The sequence below is a fragment of the Colossoma macropomum genome, unplaced genomic scaffold (assembly GCF_904425465.1).
Source record: "Colossoma macropomum unplaced genomic scaffold, Colossoma_macropomum, whole genome shotgun sequence".
Lineage (NCBI taxonomy): Eukaryota > Metazoa > Chordata > Actinopteri > Characiformes > Serrasalmidae > Colossoma > Colossoma macropomum.
In genome coordinates, this window is record NW_023494804.1 from 18,267,685 (window position 1) to 18,292,754 (window position 25,070).

Genomic DNA, 25,070 nt, shown 5'->3' on the forward strand with positions numbered 1-25,070 from the left:
GCTGTTGTAATATGTGCAGAATGTGGTTTGACACTGTCTTGCTGAAATAAGCAAGGCCTTCCCTGAAAAGGACGTCATCTGGATGGCAGCATATGCTGTCAAAAGATGTATATATCGTTCAGCATTAATGGTGCCTTCACAGATCATCCATCACCCAAGCCATGTGCACTAATGCACCCCTGTACTATCATGAATACTGGCTTTTGAATTATGCACTGAAAACAAGCTGAGTGGTCTTTATCCCAGAGGACACGGCGTCCATGATTTCCAAAAAGAATTTCAAATGTTGATTCGTCTGACCTCAGGACACTTTTCCACTTCACCTCAGTCCATTTTAAATGAGCTCAGGCCCAAAGAGGGTGGCAGTGTTTCTGGATCCTGTTTATATACGGTTTCTTCTTTGTTTTTGAGTTTTAACTTGCATTTGTGGATGCAGCGATGAACTGTTTTCATAGACAGTGTTTTTCAGAGGTTTTTCTGAGCCCATGCAGTGATTTCAACTACAGAATCATATCTGTTTTTAATGCAGCGCTGCCTCAGTGCCCAGAGATCATGGCCAGCAAATACTGGTTTTTGGCCTTGTCCTTTGCATGCAGAGATTTCTCCAGGTTCCCTGAATTTTTTAAACTTATTATCGTTATTCTTGAACTGTTGCACTATTTGATTGTGCAGTCTTTCACAGTACACATTACACAACTTTACCAGACTTTTATTGCCCCGTCCCAACTTTTTTGGAATGTATTGTTGGCATCAAATTCTGAATGGGCATATATTTTTCAAAAAACAATATAATTTCTCAGTTTCAACATTTTATTTGTTGTCTTTTTACTAGTTTCAATGAAATATAAGGTTTAAATTATTTGCACATCATTCCATTTTGTTTTTATTTACATTTTGCACAGCGTCCCAACTTTTTTGGAAATGGGGTTGTAGAAATAATATCCAAAACTATATGTGTTAATAATATGAATAATATCAGAGACTATTTATGTTAATAATATGAATGATATCCAAGACTGTATGTGCTAATAATTAGAATAATATTAAAGACTATTTGTGCTAAATATAAGAATAATATCCAATACTATATGTGCTAATAATATGAATAATATAAAAGATAATATGTGCTAATAAGATCAACAATATCCAATACTATATACGCTAATGATATTGAAAATATGCAATACTATATATACTGATAATACAAATAATATCCAAGCCTATGTATGCTGATAATTTAAAGATTGCATTTTCTAATCCCGTCACGTGATGTGTGTGCTGAAAGCGTAATTCAGTTCACTGAGCTCTTCTGTAATATGAAGGATGAATGGCTGTCTGTGTCTGTCTCCACATGCCTGTGCATCTGTGAGAATCTGTGTGTGTGTGTGTGTGTGTGTGTGTGTGTGTAGGAGTCAAATCCCCCAGGATGATGAAAACAGTGTTGGTGACAGGAAGCAGGGGTCGCAATTTCTACAACACAAATATAGACATTTCATTTACTATCCAAAACCACCAGTGAACCTACACATGTATTCTGAGTTTCCTCTTTATTCTAGAACACAGTGCACACTGTGTAGTTGATTTACTAATTGAAAATAAGTTAACACGTCCTCTACAGAGAACACACTTAAATAATAAAAACATTTCTTAAACATTTCTTCTGACAATTTTCAGTGACAGTTTGTTTTTATTTGCTAAGTTTAACATATTGGGAAAACACATAACATCGAAAAAATGCCATAACTCATACACAGGCAACATTTAATGTTTGTATTGCTAAGTTCGGCAAATAAACAGTAAATGTGCATTTAAAACATATGCTGGTATTTACCATATGAGGTATTTACCCTTTACAGAAGAACAAATATATATATATATATATATATATATATATATATATATATATATATATATATATATATATATATATAGTCTTAGAAGTTGGTTTTACATTTTCTGCTCCAAGTAATCCCAAATTTTCCGATCCAAGTAATCCCAAACACATCCAGTGATGTTGAGGTCTGGACCCTGGGGTGGTCAGTCCATTGTTCAGCTTCTTTGTTTGATGTGTCTCCTTTTGTCAGTGAGGCTTCTTGACAGCTACACATCCTTTTAGACCCATAGCGCTGAGTTGTCTTCTCACAGTGGAAGGATGGACAGAAACACCTGTGAAAGTTTTCAGATCTGAAGCAGCTTGATTTTCTCCTCTCTCTCAAAGATGAAAGCTTTAAGTGTAGTTTATCTGATGGAGACGATGGTTGATGGTTTGTTAGGAGCCCCATTTTCTCTGTAGCTTTTAGTCAGTTTTGAACTCCAGTTATGATTCTCTCCTTTCTTATGCAAGTGGATTATTTTATATCTAATCACCTCAGAAACTCCTGAAAAGTGAATAACAACGTCTGTTTTGAAAGTTAAACAAATGAAGGCGGGTCTCTAAATACTGTGTACTGTTTATGTATACAGGTTAAATAGACTTGTTTTTATGTGTACATCCATACATGAGAGTGCGTGTGTGTGTAGTCTGAGTAGTAACCCCCCTCCACCTCAGTGCTGCAGATTATCTATAGATCAACATGTTGATCTGAGCACATCCAAAACTGATTAAAATCCTACTGTTATGTAACAGAGGCTCTGGACAGTGCACGGGTTTAGAAACGGACACTCGGACATTGAGGATTCATCTGTGGATTTCTTAGCTGCACAGAAATGAGAAATTTCATTCCATACTCATAAACTCTAACTGTCCATTTTCTATTCATTTTTTCAATTCAGTTTAGTTAATTTCACTTTATTGGCATGCTCTTATTTAGTTACTGTTTTGCTAAAGTATCGGTAAAAGAACACAAATGAACATTTAGTAAGGGTGTATCAATACATGGTGACACTAATGGGCAATTTGCTACAGCATGTCAGGGCACTGTAAGGACCATTGCAAAAGCTTCAGCTTGCGTTTTATGAAGCAGTTCATGGTGGATTTTGAGATGTTTTGGACGTTGTCCTGTTTGGATCATTGTCCTTTTCGTCAAATGCTGCTCCTTTTGGCTAAAGACTTATATTTTAATTCATTAGTTCACAGCACTTGTTTTCCAAAATGCCTCTGGCTTGTCCCAATGTTTTGCATACTTCCAGAGCTAGTTTTGACCTCCCCTCTACAAAGGGGTCCTTCTGCCTGACCTGTGAGCCATGTAAACCATTTGTAACTGCTACACAGTGACACCTGACACCCCAGTGCTCCCACTACAATCCTCCCTCCTTTAAACTAGTTTGCTCCATCTCAGGTATTACTCCTCTACTGATGAACTGAAACATAATACCTGAACAATTAGAATAATACTATTATCAGCTGCATCAGGCCCATTTAAACTGGCTCCCCCAGATTTGCTTTCATACATTTTCAAACATAAAATACTGAATATTTGATGGTTATTATTTACTGAGAGATATGTGTCCATAATGCCCAGAATGTCCAGCTAATCAACATTTTAAATTTGATATTTAATCAATAATCAACGTCAATCCATTACTTTCCATTTTGCATTAGTCCAGAGTTGTAACTAAACCCTGACTGAGAGACTAAATCATCACTGTCTTGTTTTAAAATGATGAGCTCCTATGAGGAGTGAGACATCACACCCATATGCTGTTTGGATTGGACTCCACAGAGTCCGAACAAGACAAACATTGATAATTTAGAGACGAATGGACTTATTGGACTTATTTGCATTCATAAGCACTTCGCTATTTTTTAAATACATTTAATCTTCAATGAGAAACACTAAAAAGTTGCGAAAGCTGAAGTCAACTTCTCACTCGCCCGCCTCTTGTTCGAATTTTCCTTTTCCACCTTAAATGTTGGAGGAGTTCTGACGCCTCAGGCACCATTTAAGGTGGGATGGGAAAATTTGAAGAAGAAGCTGGTGAATGAGAAGCTGACTTCAACCTTGTAAAAATTGAACGTTAAGTTACAAGAAATTATTCCACTTTGGCAAAAAAGGTTCCTGCCAGAGATGGCTGAGCTAAAGCTTAAAGCAGAGCAAAGTAAGTCTGTTTTTTTGTTCATATTACATTTTTTAGTCTATACCAGGACATTAGCACATATTAAGACACACTTTCAGCCAAGATAGTAAAATTTTACTTCAATAAAATGGACAGAAAATGTTGTGGCTCCCAAGGTGGTTTGATTTTTGTTGAAAGGCCAAAATGGCTCTTCTTAACATTTTGGTTGCTGACCCCTGGATTGGAGAGATACACTGCCCAGCTAGTACATCAACTTTCATTTATTAAAGGTTATTGTTATTTCTGTTATTAAACTTGGAGAGTAGAGAACACAAGTGTACCTGATTGCTGTTCCTGAAATTTCTCTTTTATTGTGTTTCTTTTTTGCTTTTTCGTGACCCGATGGATAGTTCAGCTTCATCTGCTCATCCCTGACACGAGGGAGATGCGGGTCCTTGTATAATTTGCAGGGCCCTATTCATCATGTGTAATGAGCATATAGGACTGACCGGCTCTGCAGACTTCAGACATTGGCTTTTGTGAGGAGGTTTCCTTCCAGAGACTCTTCCATGTACAACATGTTTGTGCAAGCAATGCTACACAGCAGAATGGTGTACTACTCCTGTGTCAGCTAAACCTTCCTGCAGGTTCTTTGCTGTCATACAGGGGTTTTGCTTTGCCTTTCTGGTAAGCATATAAGCAGTTCTTCCTGACAGTGTTCTTGGTCTTTCAGATCTTGCCTTGACTTGTCTGCCATTTCTATATGACATTTTGGACAGTGGAAATTGTGAGCTTGAAGTGATTTGATATGATCTCCTGCTTTGTCAACATCAATCAGTTTCATTTTTTATTTTTTAGATCCTCAGCCAGCTGCTTAGAGGTTGTTGAGCATTAGCACAAGGTTTGAAGAGCCAGAGAATTTAGCACATTACATTGATCACATTTTTTTGAGATATGATCTTCAAAAAAAAGGAACTTTATAGAAGAAAAGTATTTTTGATGTTCAATGTAAGTAAGTGCAGCAAGATTTTATTTGACACAGTGTACATGGCAGCTGGCATTTTGAAATTATGTTAAATAAAATAAAATAAAATAGAGATGAGGGAAATGGAGATAAAAGGTTTTGTTCCAATATATAATGTAATTTTTATTTCTATCTATTTCTAATGATGTTTTTGCACTGTACTGTATATCGATACTGTCGGAACAAAATGTCATATCCCCAAAATGGAAACTCTACAGGAGAAAGAAAATGCATTTTTAGCTTTTAATGTAAGTTAATGTAGTGAGATTTATTCCATGTAATTGTGCACCATTGCTGTCGGTTCATTTATTGTAAAATTTTAATCCAATGAAAAAGATTTTTCATTTTCAATCTATGCAAAATCTATTTGTAACGATATGTGTCCCTAAACAGGTTCGGTGTGTATGGAGGTTTTTCTGTGCAGTATTCTGTAGAGCAGATGTTTAAGTGTTTGACCTGCTTTTGATGTATGTGTTTACCTCCTGTGTTTGTGTGTTTGTGGGGGCTGAGCTACTGTGAGCATCACAACAAAGGAAGATGGTCCTTAGTCATTCGGAATGAATGGAAGCTCTGAAAAAATGCATGTGTATGTGTGTGTGTGTGTGTGTGTGTGCGTGCGTGCGTGCGTGTGTGTGTGTGTGTGTGAGGGGGAGGGGGAAGCCGAGCTGGATTCTGATTGGCTGGGATTTTTCACTGGCGATGAGAAAACGTGATGCAGTATGCAGAGGCACTGCAGCGGAGACTGCAGAGTGCAGAGAGAGGAAGAGAGAGAGAGAGAGAGAGAGAGAGAGAGATGAGGAGGAAGAAAGAGATATGAGGAGGAGGGAGTGTGAAAAGAAACTGAGAGAGCGAGAGGGAGAGAGAGGCGGAGGGAGCGCAAAAAATGAAGGGGAGGGTAAAAACGAGAGAGATAGAGAGAGTAAATGAGTAAAGTATACAGAGACAGAGCTCTACACACACACACACACACACGGGCGAGGGGGGGTGAGAAGCACAGAGAAGCATTCACGAGAGAGAGAGAGCGAGAGAGAGAGAGAGAGAGAGAGAGAGAGAGAGAGAGAGAGAGAGAGAGAGAGGGTAAGATATAAAGTAAAAGGTAGAGAGACAGAGAGAAAGGGTGAGAGAGTTACAGACATAGTGTCAAGAGAGAGAGAAGGTGCCAGATATAGATTGAGAGAGTGTGATAAAGAGTAAGTGATCGAGAGGCAGAGAAGGGATCGGTTGAGAAAGACAGCGAGAGAGTAAGTGGTAGGGAGAGGAAGAGAGGGAAGAGGGTGATAGAGATAAAGAGTGAGTGATAGAGGGACAGAGAGAGACAGATAAACATTTTCTGAGAAGTAAATGCAGACTGCAGATGCTCTGGTGCTGAGAGAGAGAAAGGAGGGAGGGAACGAAGAGAAGCATGTAAAAGAGGGAGAGAGAGAAAGAGAGAGAGAGAGGTGGGGGGGAGGAATGAGCAGACAGAAGGAGAGGAGTGAACTGTCGGAAAGAGAGATGGTCAGAGGACGGCAGAGTGGACGAGGAGAGTGGTGAGAAAGAGGAGAAAAGGCGGAACAGAAGGAGAACTGCTCGCCCACCACATCCTTCTCCATCATTCTTGTCGCCGTGACGACGCATCCCTCAATCTTTCCCCTCCTCCACCCTTCTCTCCTTCTCCTCTCAGAGGAAGGGATGCTTTCTCTCTCATCCCTCCGTCCACAGCTGAAACAATACGGACGAGTGAACGTGACTCTGAGGCTTCATCACAACGAATACATGGATCAGCATCATCATCTTCATCATCATCATCACTGGAACTGACTGTTGTACATGCACAGGTAAGACTGAGTGTTTTGGACGAGACTGAATTTGAGTTCCTGTTCGCCAGCTTCTTGCTGGAATTTTCCGTTCCACCTTAAATAGTGCAGCAGTTACATTCTGGCGCCTACCGTTACATTCAGCCACCTGCGCCATTTAAGGTGGAACTGAAAATTCGAATAAGAGAAGAATAAGAAGCTAACTTGAGCTTTGTGTCTGTGGGTGTATGTACGCTGCTCTATCTATCTATCTATCTATCTATCTATATATATATATATATATATATATATATATATATATACGTTATCATCCACTGCTCTGAATGTTTGTGGTAGTGTTCTATGTGGCTGTATCTATCTATCTATCATCTATCTATCTATATGCATATATACAAATATATGTATATATATATATATATATATATATATATATATAGAGAGAGAGAGAGAGAGAGAGAGAGAGAGAGAGAGAATGTAATGGAATTTGATCATTTTCAGTAATTATTTAATTTTACTTCAGTGTAAAGAGCAGCTGTTTTCAGATTATGCAAAAAAATATATGAAATGCAACAAAAACACATGTGTATGTGGTCTATAAATGAACTGACAAGCACAAGCCTTTACAAAGCTTTTCGTCAGACACACAGGTTTGTATACACTTACATGGAGGAGACTAAACAGTGTTTTGAATGTGGGTGCGTGACATTGTGTTTGTATGTCTATTATAGTGCAGGTGCCACACAGTCATGTGCCAGTAGGGCACTAAGGAATGAGGAACACAAATTCCATGAACGACTCGTGCTATCTGTGCGGGCATCTTGTCCACATGCATTGATTGACATGCAGCTGAGACCAAGACAGACCTGTATGTGTGTGGCTCCATGCTGCCCATGCACGGCTGCTGCAGTCACAGTGTGTTGCTCTGATTGCATAACCTCCACTGCTGCTGCTGGCAAGCACCCCTCCCTCCATGCAGCTCACTCACCGAATACCAACCACCATCTCGCTCACACCTCCCAGAGAAGCTTCCCGATCGATATTCGTCCCAGGTCACTGTCACATCCGCCTCGTTGTCCTCCTCCATTAATAAGAATGCTCAATATGCACCAATTAGCATCTGTGTTAATGGATACCTTTACAGCTATAATAGGCGGTTGCTTTGTCTGCGTAATTATTATGGTTGCTTATTATCAGTAACATGGTTTTATGTAAGTGTCAGCATGAGCAGCAGGTGCAATTATTTACGCTTGTGGTGAAAGAGAAGCTTTGGTCATTGTCATTAGCGTTTATTGTTAATATTGTTAACAGTATTCATTGTTATTAGCATTTACAGTGTGTGAATGCATTTGTTTTTATTCACAAAAGCATTGTGCATTGTTGTAATGATATGAATACCACTGTTCTTAAGATCTGGGTTTGCAATAGATAACTGTCAGTATTATTATACATTTTATAACATTGAGAGCATATTGCTATAATAAGCAGATGCTTTGTGGTTGGTTAGTGTCAGAAACGTGGTTTTATACAAACATCATATGCAGTTATTCATACTTGTGATGATCAGAGAAGCTTTTGTGGTTATTATTATTAAGAAGTGTTAACTATTATTGGCATTGACAGCGTTCAAATGACTCTGCATATGTTTTTATTCATAAGAGTTCTGTGCACTGATCTAAAGAGGTTAATATCACTGTTGTGAAGATTGTTGGTTACAATGTTCGTATTATTATCATTGTTGGTATCATTAGTTTTGTGACATTTGGTGATTATAATAACATGACACTGAGTTGCCATGATAAGCAGTTGCTTTGTCTGTAATTATGCTGGTTGGTTAATATCAGGAATGTGGTTTTATATAAATGTCAGCATGAGCAGCAGGTTCAATTAATCATTCTAGTGATGGTCAGAGAAGCCGTCGTCATTAATGTTTGTTTTTTGCTATTAGGAGCATTGATGTAAGTAATACAAAGCAAAATGCCACAGAGATTTCAGCAAAGGCAGTACTAGTGTCAGCACTGCAAAGAGCACTGTGTATGTTTTTTTCCTTAAGTGATAATATTATTATATAGTATTTAGTATTATTATATATTATTCCAGTACTATAAAAAAGTACTGTACTTTTTTACTATTATACTGATGTATATCGTAATAGTACATTATAGTACATTGTACTAGTGCAATATAGTATAAAACTAGTATGCTAGTACTCTTTAAAATAGTAGTATTATATTAGTCTGTACTATACTACTTTATAGTATATTAGTATTATTACACTAGTCCATTTTAAACTTTTACTACAATACTTTACAATGGTTTTAGGCACAAAGTATCATGAAATATAAGATATTTTCTAACAAGCAAATTTGTTATTTTACTGCATTAATCCCTTAAATGGCCAGGGCCCACCAGCAGGCCTAAGATTTTATAACACACTTCTATAACCTAAGAATAGCTTATTTATATTATTATGTAATACGTATGTTTATGTAATAAACCCGGGTTTTTAAGGGGTTAATGTGTGCTTGCACTTATTCTAATGTTGCATGGTTTTAAACTATATCCTTACATGCCTAGGACCTTTACATAGTACAGTATACTACTATTATACATTGCATTATAATAATATACTTGTACTTGGTAGTGTACTGCTAATATATTAGTGTATATTATACTTAGGTATCATATGCCTAGTACACTATAACAGTGTATTATACTAGCATACTAGCACTTTATAGTATACTAGTATTATGCCATTGTACATTATACTACTACCACTAGTACTGTATACAATACTAGTCCTTGAATGTTATTCCAGCACACTAGTACTTTATAGTGTAGTATTATTATAATAATGTATATTATACTAGGAAACAAGTACTTCATAGTATACTATTGTTCTATTGAAGTATATTGTATGCATCTATTACAGGCCTAGTGTATTAGTATGCACACATTTTATAGTATGTATTGACCTAGTATAGGTTATACTAGTGTATAGTGGTATTTTATCCCATTGTATATTATACTACTCTTACTATCATAGTAGTATCTAGTATTATGTTTTATCCTGCAATTAAATTATTGATATCATTATTGTGAAGATGAGTGTTGATGGTATAAGTACTGTTAGTGTCATGACATTATAAGCATTGTAAAGGTGAGTGTTGTGTACTGCTGTGTAATGATGAGCGTGTGTGAAGGTGAGCGTGTATGTGAAGGATTTGCAGCAGCAGCAGCAGCAGCAGCAGGAACAAAGCGTCCTCCTCAATGAACTGGAGGCAAAATGGCTGACGCCTGCTCTGAATGACAGCCACTGAATTATTAAACACTGCTGCCTTCCTCACATGCATACATGGCTGAAATAACATGAGCCTCTTACAGATTTCAATCCATGATTGACAGTTGAGGCCATGTGTTTGGAGGAATACTATCAGAATTCAGCATACCCATGTTTATACCTTACACAGGCTATACATTATCACTGTCCAAAACCTTGTATCCCTATTTTGTACATGATTTAGAATCAGCAGCTGACCTCTATGCTCTGTTAAAATTATATAATGAATGGACCAACAGGAGAGGTTCAAAATGACTTGGAAAAAATATCATTGCATTAACTTACATTAAAAGTTAATAGTGTTTTTCTCCTGTTACTGTTTTGGAGTTTAAAGGTTTTGTAATAACAGTGATGTAATGTTAATGTTTATAAGGTTACTGTAACATTGCTATTACACTATGCACCGTATTTCTTGACATATCTACTAGGTTTTTGTTGTAGTGCCATGGTATATAGTAGGGATGTAATAATTCTGAAACCGGTACCAAAACCACGATACAAACGTCCACGGTCTCGTGTTGATAACCTGCCCCCCAACCTCCAACCCAATGCCACTTCTCTTTCGTGTTCCAATTGTTGGTGATTTAATAAAACCCAGAACTTTTTTACCCATTTTTTCTTATTCACTCCCACCCCCCATAAAAGGGGCTACGAACCAAACCATGGCTCAAAAATTGATGTCTGAACCAAACCGTGGATTTGGAGCATCATTACACCCCTAGTATATAGAACCAAAATAATGTTCTTTGACTTGTACCAATAGCAGAAGAACCCTTTTTGGTGGTATATAGAACCATTTTTAAAAATGTTCTTTAAAGAATCATACATATCAGTTTCTCCATCACATCCCCGTCAGGACAACTGGTTTCACAACATACTCTTAGACTAATAATAAGGAAGGTAAGAGAGAAGCCAGCAGTCACTCAAAAAGAGTTGCAGGACAGCCTGAAAGTCGAAGAAACAACAGTCTAAAGTTTGCACACAAGCATTCAGACAAAACAGAACTCTTTTAGAACAATGTACCAAACACCCACAGTGAAGCATGAAGGCGGGAGCATCATGATATGGCCTTGCATGGTTTTAAAGGGGTGCCTTTCCTGAAATCTGAGTGGCCACCCTAGATGCCACCCAAACATTTCTGCTATGACGTTGACTTCCACTTCACAGTGGGGCAGGTATTTGCACCTTTAATAGGGAAGTTGTTTCGCTTGTTTTGCTTCTCTTTGCCACTCCCTGGGGTCACACATTCACCGAGCATACGTCCTGCTTTGACTTTAATAGTTTAGCTATCAGAACAACTGTCCAACCTCTCTCCAACTTTTGCCACACTGCCGAAACCCCCCTACTACCCCTAGTAAAATTGTATAGATCTGCCACTGTAAATGGAGCTGCTTTTCTGCAAGCAATTTTCGGCTGTTACACAACATTGAAGGAAACATGAATGAACTGATGTCCTGGGAGATATTAGAGGAGAATTTAATCTAATTTGCAATGAAATTGAATCTGGTGAGAAGACCCCAAACATACAGGCAAAACAAATGCCTTTGAAAATTCGTGAATTTTGAAATTGCAAGTCCATCAGAGGGACCCTCGTAACTTTGTGGAATTGAATGATGTTTGCCGAGAAGAATGGACCAAAATTGAACCACAGTGCTGCAGAAAGCTAATTACTTCTTGCAGTAGTAACATCTCGAAGATGTAAACAAGTATCTCCAAAATACAAAATTTACATTTGAAGCATTACTACTGGTCTATGCATCATGGAATTTTCACACAATGTGAAGAACAGCTGCTCAAATAATGTAGAAAAATAGAAATAGCAAAAAATTGAGATACATGGGATTTTTGGACAGTGACAATATCTTTGTTCGTTCTTATGGATGCATACTTTCATTAGTATTCGTAAGCACAAAGACAAAAGACATTATGTGCGTGAATTTGAAGTGAACATATGCACTGGAAGTATGTTAAATAACAGGTGTTTGAATACTTGTTTCTCTGCACTGTAGATAATACATATGGTGACACATATATGAGCTCACAGACTGACAGGGGTTAAAAACAAATATGTATGTGTGTTTGTGATAGAACAGATAGGGACAATGACAGCATCTCGCATAGAAACATGATGTTCTTTTCCTGATTGTCTATCTGGGCAGGTGGAATGTGTCCAGCATGCACGCACACACTGAAACACACTCATGCCTGCATGTGGACACAGATAGAGAGAGATAGGGAGATCGAGGCAGAGAGTGAGAGAGAGAGAGGAGGATGAGGCTGAGGAATGTTCTGGGTGGTACGTGTGTGTGTTGTTTTTATTTAGCGCGTGCAGGAGTGAATGGGGGATGTGTACAGGAATGCTGTGGACGTGAATGAGAGTCTGCAGTGTTGGAGAGTTTATTCAGTGTTCATTAGTATATGAGCTGGTATGGAGGGTGAAGAATGCAGAGGTGGAGCAGGTACAGAACGCTTCATATTACAGGCATGTGTGTGGGGGGGCACTGATCTGTATCTCTTAGTCTGATGGGTTGATAGAACATGATTGATGCTGGTGTAAAATGTCTCCAGCATTAATGTTTGCTTGTGTGTGTACTAGCTCTCTGAACTGACTAAAATAACATGTTTAATCACAGTCTGAGTATCTAAACCTGGATTAATCACAGTCTGAGTATCTAAGCCTGCGTTAATCACAGCCTGAGAGTCTAAATCTGAATTAATCACAGTCTGAGTATCTAAACCTGAATTAGTCACAGCCTGAGTATCTAAACCTGTATTAATCACAGCCTGAGTGTCTAAACCTGAATTAATCACAGCCTGAGTATCTAAGCCTGGATTAATCACAGTCTGAACATCTAAACTTGGATTAATCACAGTCTGAGTATCTAAACCTGGATTAATCATGGCCTGAGTATCTAAACCTGGATTAATCACAGCCTGAGTATCTGAGCCTGGATTAATCACAGCCTAAGTATCTAAACCCGGATTAATCACAGCCTGAGTATCTAAACCTGGATTCATCACAGCCTAAGTATCTAAACCTGTATTAATCACAGCCTGAGTATCTAAACCTGGATTAATCATACTCTGAGTATGTAAACCTGACTTAATCACAGTCTGGATATCTACACCTGGATTAATCACAGTCTGTGTTTTCAAACCTAAATAAATTACAGTCTGAGTATCTAAACCTGGACTAATCACAACCTGGGTATATAAACATGGATTAATAACAGCCTGAGTATCTAAACCTGGATTAATTACAGTCTAAGTATCTAAACCTAAATTAATTACAGTCTGAGTATCTAAACCTGGATTAATCACAGCCTGAGTACTGAAACCTGGATTAATTACAGCCTGAGTATCTAAATCTGGATTAATTACAGTATGAGTATCTAAACCTAGATTAATCACAGCCTGAGTATCTAAGCCTGGACTAATCACGGTGTGAGTATCTAAACCTGGATTAATCATGGTCTGAGTATCTAAACCCGGACCTTTGGGGCTGCTCACCATGTGGCCATGAGGGACAGGGTTGCAGTCTCACTTTCTGCTCTAAAATGATGGAGTGTGGCCAAGATATAAGGTCTACTGACTATAACTATGTTTTGGTAGTGACATGAAAACATGGGACAGCAAGTTTTTAACAAAGTTTTTTATTTAAAAATTAAGCTCATTATAAATGTAAATCTCAGAACTTCATTTTAAAAGAAATCAAAAAGATCTTTTTAAACCAGTTTGATAGAATGATCCGTATACTGTGTATATCTCAAAAATATTTCATATAAGATGCTCTCACATGTCCAGATATAATTTTGGTGCAGTGAATAGAAGTGGGCCTAGCAGTAGCCTTAGCATGGCACTGGCTGACCTGCTTTGACACTCCTGCTGTTTTTGGGATGAGGCTGTTGCATAACCTCGAAGAACACAGAGGAGGCTTTACTGTTTCTCACCTTATATGCTGGTGTATATGGCTTGAAACACTTCTTACAGTGTTTTAGATATTTCTCACTCATAGCTCATTGTAACCAGTGGAGAAATTGTGTGGAAAGTGCAGATTTCATTTCCAAACTTTTGTGTTTGTAAATAGAGGTGGAGATATTTAATTTAATTGAAAATCATTTTTAATAAAAACAATATCCTTTACATTTTTGGTGTGCTTTTGTTATTTTATGTCAACTAGAAAAAGTCAGAAGTGGAAACTTAAACCTAACTGATGTAAATCAAATGCAATTAGAATTTGTTACTTAACACAATATATTATTATTATTAACTCTATAAGTCATTATGTATATGTATGGCAAAGCAATTAAGCATATGTATAGCAAAATCTAGACCTTGATTTTGCTATACATATGCTTAATTTTCTCCTCTTTCTCAGAGGTGAAAGCTTCAAGTGCTGTTGGACAGTTTTGGTGTCTACCAGGTCTTCTAGGTGGTTGTTAGGAGCCCAAATTTCTCTGTAATCTCTGATCTCCTCAGAAATATCTGCTTTAGTCAGTTTAGGTGCTGAGGCAGCTTAGGCAGCTTTTGTCAGGAGGGCAGAGCTGAAACTTTTTGGTTTTAAGATGAGAAGATGAGATGAGAAAATGTATAACTGCTACTTAATGGCTGTTTTGTTTGGAAATGTAATAAACATGAAGGTGCTTTCTGACTTTTGTACAATACTGTTTGTACTTGAGGCTTCTAGACAGAATATGAGCAGGAGGCCTTTAGAGAAGAGAATGGCATGACGATGCTTTTGTGGTGGCTCTTTTGTGTACGTTCTATACATCATCAGTCCTTGTATCTCCAACAATGGGTCTCCTCTGGAGAAACAGCAAACTGTTTTTATTTGCTTTCTGTCCTGTAGAGATTACAGTTTGGTGTTTTAAACATGTTATTGGCCTTAGCAACTTCAGTCAATACACACAAATAGAAGAAAGCCACTAAACATGTAAAGATGCAAGACGTGATAAGATTTGAGTTGCTGTTTCTGCAGCACGCTGACACGCTTATATCTCATCTGTTTACTGTGAGGCTGAGAGTGCAGCAGCCATTTTCTCAGCCACATCTCACGCATGCTGTTGTCTCTGTGTGCGTATGTGTGTGTGTGTGTGTGTGTGTGTATGTGTGTGTTGTGTACGCTGCAAAAAACAACATCTTGGCAAATAAAATCGTCTCAATTGTAGGCAATATGTCTAATATTTCTCATTAGGAGATCACTGGAAGAATATTATAACCTAATTTATCCCATGTCTATTTTTCATATTTCTCATTTTATGGATTAAAATGATCTCATTACACGAGTGGCAAGTAATCTCACTTGTTTTGAAAAATAATACTTGACGGAGGCAACAGATTAAAGGGCCTATATCCTAGAGTTTCCCTGCATTTTATTTTTCCCCCTGAGGTCCACTTATAAGGTTATAGTGTGTTGTTTTATGTACCAAAAACATGTACATGACTATTTTCCAACCCTGGTTTATCTCCTACACTCTCAAAAATGATGATTCTTCAAGGGTCCTGTAGTAAAGAAAATGGTTCTGTACAGAACCATGAACACTCCAAGAACCTTTTGCATGATTAAAAGGTTCTTGGCATACTAAAAGAGTTCTTCAGAATGTGCCATAGATGATTCTATATAGAACCATTTTTAAAAAGGTTCTATACAGCAGCAAAAAGGTTTGTTCTACTGTTACAATGTCATGCTTGTAACAATAGAAGGACCCTTTTTGGTGATATATGGAAAACTTTTCAAAAAGATTCTACAACCCCATTTCCAAAAAAGTTGGGACACTGTGCAGAATGTAAATAAAATATAATGCAATGATGTGCAAGACATGAAAACCATATTTTTAAAGGAAAATACTACAAAGACAAGATATCAAATGTTGAAACTTGGATTGGGACGGGGGCATGTTTACAACTGTGTTTCATTACCTCTTCTTCAAACAACACTGTAAGTGTTTGGGAACTGAGGAGACCAACTGCTGTAGTTTTGAAAGAGAAATGTTTTCCCATTCTTGTTCGATATAGGATTTCAGCTGCTCAACAGTTCAGGGGCTCATTTGTCATATTTTTCATTTTATAACTCGCCAAATGTTTTCAGTGGTGACAGGTCTGGACTGCAGGCAGGCCAGTTTAGCACCCAGACTCTTTTAATACAGAGCCATGTTGTTGTAATACATGCAGAATGTGGTTTGGCATTGTCTTGCTGCAAGGCTTTTCCTGAAAAAGACATTGTCTGTATGGCAATGGTATGGTAGTCTAAATAACCTTATTATATTCTTACAACAACCTGTTCATTACAAATATTAGATATAGTTGTAGGCAAAGGTTTGAGTGCTGCCTGTCAAATTACGTTTTGTTGATTTTCAAAGTGAAAATGAGTTAACACATCCTCTACAGAGAACACACTTAACTATGACATTTTTCTGACATTTTTTTTGTGCATGATTTCTTTAGCACATTGGAAAAAACAAAACATACAATATACAATGTGCCATAACCTTTACACAGGCCACTTTTTCCCTCTATGTTAAAAATTCCATATTCTACATTCTTCTTCTATTTTATTTTTTTGTTCTTCAGGTCCACTTTTACTTTTAATGTTTTTTTTTTGTACCAAAAACATTCATAATAATTTTTTGCATGATCATTTTCCAACCTCTTCTTATCCCTTACAATTTTTGTTACTTTGCCTTGACTGACATGTAAATTATGTAAATAAGCTCTGTTCTGATTGGCTGTCCTCTATTTTGTCTCATTCAAAAAGCAGTCCCTACTGAAACACTCTTTACAGCTTCGGTGTGAATGGACGGAGCTAAACCGCTATACGCTAAATTTATGTATATAGGTTGTTTTCTGTGACATCAAAATGAATTCAAAATGGGCTGTTTTTGTAGTTTTCATATGTGGACTGTATGGACTGAGTATGTTTTGAAATGTTAAGTAGAGTATGTATTAATTTCTTTTCATTTAGAAAATCAACAAAACATGTACTGAAAAGAGGAGTGCCAAAACTTTTGCTTGTGACTGTGTATTGCCCACATTTAAGATGATTTCACTTATCAAGATCTTATTTTATGCCATGCACATATGTGTGTGTGCGCCTACACTTGGGGTTATTTCCAGAGTTGCCTTGCAGCTCCCTGGCACCATGGCAACGCAGTCAGAAATGAATGTGAGTGAGAAACAGCTCATTAACCCACGCCTCCTTCTCCAGGATTGGCTAGAACAGGGTGTGCAATGCAAAACGCACCCTCAATACAGTACTAAAAGAAGGTATTAGATATCAATACAAACAAGACAGTAGTAAACCATTTAAGTAAAATCGGGTAGTGTGTTAACATTTTTTTAACTCATCTGTGTGTCTGTTAAGGGCAACAACTTTTGTTTTACTGTAAAGGGGAATTCCACCATCTTTTCAAAAATTTTACATAATTAAATTTAGAGTGGTTTAATGAAATGATTGATTGTAGAGCTTCAGATTTCCTTACAGTGGTGTTGATAGGAACCAGGTGTCACCATGACTACAACACAAATATAGCCATTTTATTTACTATCCAAAACACCTGTAGACCTACACGTGTCTTCTGAGTTTTTATATGGAATTTTGATGATGGTAAAGTAGTGATAAATCTGAAAAAGAAGTTTTCACTTTGAATGTTTCTCTCCACCATAAATGAATTGTAATACATTTTAACCAAACTTTCTCAAAACTATCATAAACCAATGCCTCAAACATCAGGGAGTGCATTCATACCTATTTCTGTGAGAGAGCTTTTAGAAACATTAAACTCTTCAGATGTCTGGTTCCTATCATAATCACAGTGAACAATTAAACACCCTCAGTGACTTTTTGCTTTACGTCTTACCCATTTAATTGTGCAGAAATCTTTAAAACTTAGTGGAGTTCCCCTTCTACATAAACAGTGTGGTATTATCTTTTTGAACACAGGTAGATTTTTAACACAAAAATAAACCTTAACCACAACAACTACTACTACCACTGCTAATAATAATAATAATAATAATAATACATACATACATACATACATTTTATTAATATTAATAGTAGTAGAAGTTTAAATATGTAGAGCATATTTTTTTTTCATGTTCAATTAAATCAAGAAACTTACATTTAACAGTAGAATTATATGGGACTTTTATTGTGACAGCAGCTGTGTTTCTGGTGAACATTAATGGAATTATTGTGAGTAAACTGCTGGTAAAGGGGTTAGTCTTTGTTCTCAGTGGATTCATATGATAATTCCATTTATTTATTAACTCTGACATGATGTGTCTACTGCTATGTCGTGAATGAATCAACACTGGTAGATTTAACTATCAGTCTAAACTATAATAATATTAATAAGTCAGTTACAATAAATTACATTCACATTATAATTATGCTGCATTAGGTTGATTATGTTAAGTGAAGCAAATCAACCCATCAGATGTCAATTTTCAGTCACCTGGTGACAATGTTAGCATGGTGGCAAACACTGTTGTTTCCAACCTGCATAGTTTTGACTAGCAACACATGCCTTGTTTCAATACTTCATAGTTTGAATATAACACATTTTTTAAAAATTGTGAATAATTTGTATGGCTAAAAATTTTGGTGTAGAACTGCTTTACTTTTTGTTGTTGTTAGCCATGTAGCCACATAGCCACGTTCACAAAGCAGGACTGATCTTGGATCAGATTCCTTCATATTTACAACAGTCATTGTCACAAATATTGACTCTAGATCAGCTCTCTGACTCCTGAGGTGGTTTGTGAATATAAATCCTGCTTTCTAAAGTGGCTGCCCACAGTTTTGTTCATTTTTATAGCTCACAGTGAGTCATACTGTGACCTAAATCACAATGACAATCTGCTTGACCTTAATGAAAACCTGGATGCGGTTTGGGGAGTTTGATTTGGGCGACTATTGTGTTGTTGTGTTTGTTAGCAATGCTAGCATCGCTGCTCCAGTTCTAAACTGAAGAAGCAAAATTTGGACGCCAAACATGTCTCAGCTTGAGTACAAGTGGAAAATTTGTATAAATATTAACATTATTGAAATGGGCGGACAGTCCAGCTGGGTAGTGTAGCCCAGCCGATGGTTGTGTAATGAACGTAAACAATGTGCTGCCACAGTTCGCCATTAGATTGAATGCCATTTTTACCATTGTTCTGTAAAGCTTGCCCAACCTCACGACAGCAAGTGTGAAAGAATGCATTTATGGGCGGAGCTCTAATACATGTGTGTATTAAAGCATTAGAAGGAGCATCCACAGTGTAGGTGGATGGAGGGATATTATTAGTCATCATTTAATATAGTCAGGGTGGGACGTCAGTATAAGACCACTCTGTGTGTGTACATGTGTGGAGGGGATGCTTGGTTGTGGGCAAAGCAGAGCGCTGTCAGCATGTGAATCTGGTCGTGGTGGGCTGCTGTGAAATGGAGGGGAGATAAAAAGCTCATAAATAGCAACTCTGACTAAAAGAGCGCTCTCTCACTCTCTATCTATCTCTCTCTACTCATGCAGCATCTAGGTCACCTCTCTCACTCTGCTCTCTCTCTCCATCCTCCCCCTCACTCTGAGGACCACTGCAAATGTGTCAGTTCTCCCTACTGTTTCCTGTCCTTGGCATGCACACATACATTCTCAGAGTTTCTCACAGATGACTGGCTCATACATGTCACACCACAGAATAAACCGCTTTTGTTCGTGAGCTGTTCATACGCCGCTGACTCACTGCAGGCCTACACACTAACATCCATTTTGCAGTCTGGTCTGTGGGCCTCCATTAGAAACCAAAAAAGTGCATGAAATTAGGAGTTAGGCAGCTATTATGTAGTGCTTGGACATGTTGTCCTGCAGCAAGGTCAGTTTCTCTCCCTGCTGTAGTGCTCAGTCCCCTGCAGGATCGCAGATGGCTGCTGGTCTGAGCAGCTTTTTGGCTTTGAAAGCAGCTAGCTGTTTCAACTGCTCTCTTACACTGCTAGTCAAATGTTTGGGGACACCTACCTTTTGAACAAGTTTTCTTTGTCAGTTTACAATGGCCACGTTACTAGAACCCCTCCTCTGCTGGCATACAGTTAGATACTGTTTCCCATCTGTTGATGTACAGGTTGTGTAGCCCTTCTCTCGCCCAATGGTTGCCAACCCTGGTCCTGGAGGTCTACCTTTCTGCAGAATCTAGTTCCAACCACAGTCAGCCACACCTGCTCCAGCTAATTAGCTTCTTTAGAAGTCCCTGATTGGCTGGTGCACATGCATTAGTGTAAGCTCAAGGATGGGCAGCATGTTAGATGCAGGATGGAGCGTCAGTGACCACTGTTCTAGCACTTTATCAATGGTCAGTTTTTGACCACAGAGGCACTCTTGGGTTAAGAGTGGTTAACCATATCTGGTCAACAGCAGTTCTTTGGTGACCATTGATAGATGGGTTAGAAGAGGGCTGATAGATTGTGCAGAAACAGATGTTATAATCTGCAAAACCAAGGGAACAATTGACAAAAGTACCACCTTCAGATTAAATCCAAAATTTCATCCCATTCTGTTGTCAGCACATCTCTCAAACCTTCCACAGAGCTTAAACCATGTTTTGGGCTCACCTTCAATAGGTGCTTTTAACAATAGTTTGCTAGTTCAGACCATGTCTTCAACATATTGCTGTAGTATTAGAAGAGACTGTGTTTTAATACAAGAAAACATGTAGGAGGAGAGAACACTCTGAGAGCTTGGGCTGGAGTTCTGGGTGGCGTCTGCTTTGAGCTAGAATGCTGCCCCCTCCCACCCTTTTGATAAACAGAGGTAGAACTGACAGAGAACTGAGAAACAGGGAGGGGATTCAGTGGTGGTGGTGGACCTAGAGATTTCATATTTTCTAAAAGAAAACTGTCAAATTATTATTTAGGTAAAACCTGCTCTTCACTTTAATGAACATGAAGCTGAGTTTATGCAGGTGTTTTTTAGGTATTGTTTAGACTGCTTGTTTGAAAATTTAAATTGAAAACCAAACATTTCAAAAGAAGACAATGCATATCCAAACATTAGCTACATTTCAAATTGCTTGTTCATCTTAGTCTCATGAATTTGGGTTTTATTTGGCCTTTTCCTGCTCAACTTCAATCCTGTGTATTGCAGAAGGTTCCTCGGCTTGCAGGCAAAGGACCTAAAAAAAGATTGCTTTGTCATTTTATTACATAACCATCACCTGGCCTCTTTTGTCTTTGTCACCAGGAAAAGAAACTACCCAAGAGACTCCACATCTGGCCTGCTTGGGAAACAAGCCTGGAACAGAATCTGGACATACTCCTGGGACACTCCTGAACCTGTCACATCGCTGAAGAGTGGACGCACACCCTTCCTCATACACACACTCCTCTTGAGGAATTCCAAGCAGTGTCAGACCTTCTAGATCTTTCCTTTGTGTCAAGAACATTCGCCCAAAAGAGGCACTGCTGATCATCTCCAAGAAGGGGTGGGTCTTCAGAGCTTCTGAGCTCAATTTTGGAGGAGGAAGGAAGTCATGTCAGCTGTGCCACTGAGGTGGATGTGGTACCCCAGCACAAACTGCTCTAGTTCCTTTTAGAAACCTCACAAGAACTGTGAGAACCAAAACCTAATAAGCTTGTGATTTAGTCTTTAAATGCCTTCTTAAAGAGATTTTCTGTGTAGGTGCTAATTGTATCTAAGTCTATAAAGTAGGTATTTATGGTATCATCTTGAATATTAAGAAATATCTTTGTGGTTAAGTATTTCCTGCTGTGCTGTGTTTGACCATTCATTTGTAAAACTGGATATAGAGTATTATTTTTGCTCATAGAGAAACTGAAATATTAATAACCAGGGTGTAAGTCATCAACTCAGTGGACATTGCAACCTGCCAAACATTCTGAACTACTGGATATTTGAATCTACTGGACATTTTAAGCTACTGGACATTGCAAACTACTGGATATTGCAGACTTTGGGCATTACAAACTTCACATTGCAACTTGCTTTACCTTCTTGAGGAACTAGTGTGACCGCATAAGAACTGTGCTTGACCAGTGAGAGACTTCAGAAGAACAATGGACAAAAGCATCCGTCCATACGTTCCCTCCAATGGCTGAGTGTCATCCTCTGAGTATACAGAAGACATCGTCCAAAGGGCTGTGAGTCTGACACCACAAACACACACTCAAACACCTGCAAAGACCACCCTTCACTTCCCAGAGCGAATGTCCTGTCTGCGACGCCAGCCTGTGACCATCCCAATGGATACCGTCAAGATCATCCAATCTGAGAAGTTCCCCCGGGAGTGCCCAGTGCCAGTCACTCAGCCTCGTTTCGCGCCTCCTCCACGGGTGGCCTGGGATGGAGGAGGTGAAGGGGAAGTCATTGTCAACCAAGCCTGCAGCGACTTGTCCCTGGAGGTCAATGGGAACACCGTGGTCAATCCACGGCCTATGGTATCCCCCCCAGCTCCCGTCTTGCGTCGGGAAGCTAGCTATTTAGCTCAACGCAAGGCAAGCACCACCGAGATATGCTACCACCAGTTTCACTACAAGATGGATGATGTAATCGTGAACCAGTACGTGCTTCGCTCTTCGTCCACTTCTTCTTCTTCTTCCTCCTCGACATCCTCTGGGCCGGTGATGCCATGTGAACCACTGGACTGCCCAACTTGCGGACACATGTACAACTTTGCAGGAAAGCGCCCCCGGATCCTTTCCTGCCTGCACTCGGTGTGCGAGGAGTGCCTGCAGATCCTGTACGAGTCTTGCCCCAAGTATAAGTTCATCTCTTGCCCCACGTGCCGCCGTGAGACCGTCCTCTTCACCGACTACGGCCTGGCCGCGCTGGCCATCAACACCAGCATCCTGAGCCGGCTGCCGTCTGATCCCGGAGGGACAGTGCAGTGGGGCGGAGACGCCGACCGCAGCTGCTACCAGACAGTGCGCCAGTACTGCCAGTCGGCATGCACCTGCCACATTGCCAACCCGCTCTCATCCTGCGGCATCATGTAGATCTGAAACGGGCCATTGAGTGGTACTGTTTGAGCCAAACCACAGAACTAAACCACCCCTGTCACTCTGCTTTTCCAAAGCTTTCTTCCTGTAGATCCAAAAACAGCCCACCAGGTGGCACTGTTCGAGCCAAAACCAAGACCCTTCCCATGACCCTGTTTTTTCCAAAGCTCCCCTTCTCTCCCAACATCCTTTCACTTGCAGCATAACATAGGACATTGTAAACTGCTAGACAATGCAAACTGCTGGACCAAAACAGGCCATCAGATGTGAAACAGGCCCTCAGTTGGCACTGTTTGAGCCAAAACCACTTCGCGACCCTGCTTCTCCAAAGCTATCCTTCCTGTTGGAGCATCATCTTGATCCAAAACAGTCCATCAAGTGGTGCTGTTTGAGCCAAAATGCCAAAACTCAACCCCTACTTGCCGTGACCACGCTACTCACAAGTCCTCTGTCTCACCCACAACAGATGTATCTATAGATCTAATAGCACAGACGGTTGCTGTCTGGACTTTTAAGTGAAAGAGACACTTGTGCGCGGAGCCAAGAAAAATGAAATATCAGAGTAAATGTATTTTATGTACGAACTGATTGACCCCTTCCCCAAGCCCTGTTTCTCTTGTTTGGATGTGTTTGTCATTGACATCTCTTCACATGGGAATGCCAAGGAGACTTTGTCTCCCCCCTCCTGGGTAAAGCAAATAAATTAATTGAAATGAATGGCTTGGTCTGATCTTGAAACAGTGGATCACTAGTCCTTAAAAGTCAAACTAAAATCACAGTGGACATATTACACCGTGTTACTTAATACCCCTGATCATATAAAACAGTTAATTTTAACATAACATTTAGAAGATAAAATTCTTGTTTTCTTGTAATATTTCATTTAAATGTAATGACTTTTGCTCTGCTTTTAAAACATGTTCTAATTTTTTATTATATTACCGTGCACCGGCAGGTGGGGAAGAATAATATTAACCATACCATGTTTCACCTCCCCCTCCCACCACCACAGTAAAATGATTTATGATTACTGATTCATGCTGACTTAAAGTAGAGAAAAAAACACTTGAGAAGAACACAGTTTACTTAAAATGACATGAAGGTTTAGAGACAAAATGCTAATATGATTATATTCAGACAAAAAAGACTCACAGTAAACAGTGCTATATACATCCATAGCTCATTCTGAGCATGACTGAAATACAAAAGCTACATACAATGTACACAAGTAGTTCAGAAAATACTGCAGTTGAAAATATGAGGAACAGTGACTATTTTGAGAACATGAGAAAGGAATGAATGTGCTGAGAAGCTTAGCATGAAACACTTTAGACATTCCACAGAGAATACATCATGTAGAGCCTTATTAACTTACTTAGCAGCAGAAGGGTTTGCCCAAACAAATATGTAACAGATTAAAATATACATTACAATCTACATATTCTGTTTACATCTTTAGAATACATCAATAACAAATTGCAATGTATTCCATTTCATCATGCTAGAGATCACTCTGGATTCTGAGCATGTTACATATCCTCGCTGTCAGAACAAAACCTTTAACCTCCATATAATCTACATATTTATAATTTGTCGGCTGAGTCAAAATTTCAAAATAAAAGGTCTAATAGAAATTACTACTAATAAATAATTGCTGCATTAACTTCCATTAAATGATAAGACTGTTTTTTCTTTTTCTCCTACAAAGTAACCATTTTGCAGATACAAAATTCTTTTGGACCCGATGATACAGTAGTGTGCAAAACTTTGGGCGCCTCAATATAAATGTGGGCTGTACAGAAGTTATGGCAAATTTTAGATTTTATTTTCTCCCCAGTATGTTAAACTTAGTATGTTAATTAAAGTTGTGCACAAAAATATGCAGTAAAATATCTGAAAATATGTAGAGGATGTGTTATTTTC

The 25,070-nt window shown here is 38.6% G+C and overlaps 1 protein-coding gene across 2 annotated transcripts; it reads left to right on the forward strand.

Moving 5' to 3' along the window:
- Positions 1-6,096: 6,096 nt before the first annotated feature.
- Positions 6,097-23,864, forward strand: rnf208 (ring finger protein 208). Of its 2 annotated transcripts, none has more exons than XM_036595309.1 (2): positions 6,097-6,837; positions 21,373-23,864. In XM_036595309.1, exon 2 carries the CDS (start codon positions 22,356-22,358, stop codon positions 23,142-23,144), a length of 789 nt encoding a protein of 262 aa, XP_036451202.1. In that variant the 5' UTR covers positions 6,097-6,837; positions 21,373-22,355; the 3' UTR covers positions 23,145-23,864. The 2 variants fall into 2 exon arrangements, with proteins under 2 accessions (XP_036451202.1, XP_036451203.1); XM_036595310.1 differs by lacking the exon at positions 6,097-6,837 and adding an exon at positions 12,419-12,612.
- Positions 23,865-25,070: the final 1,206 nt, after the last annotated feature.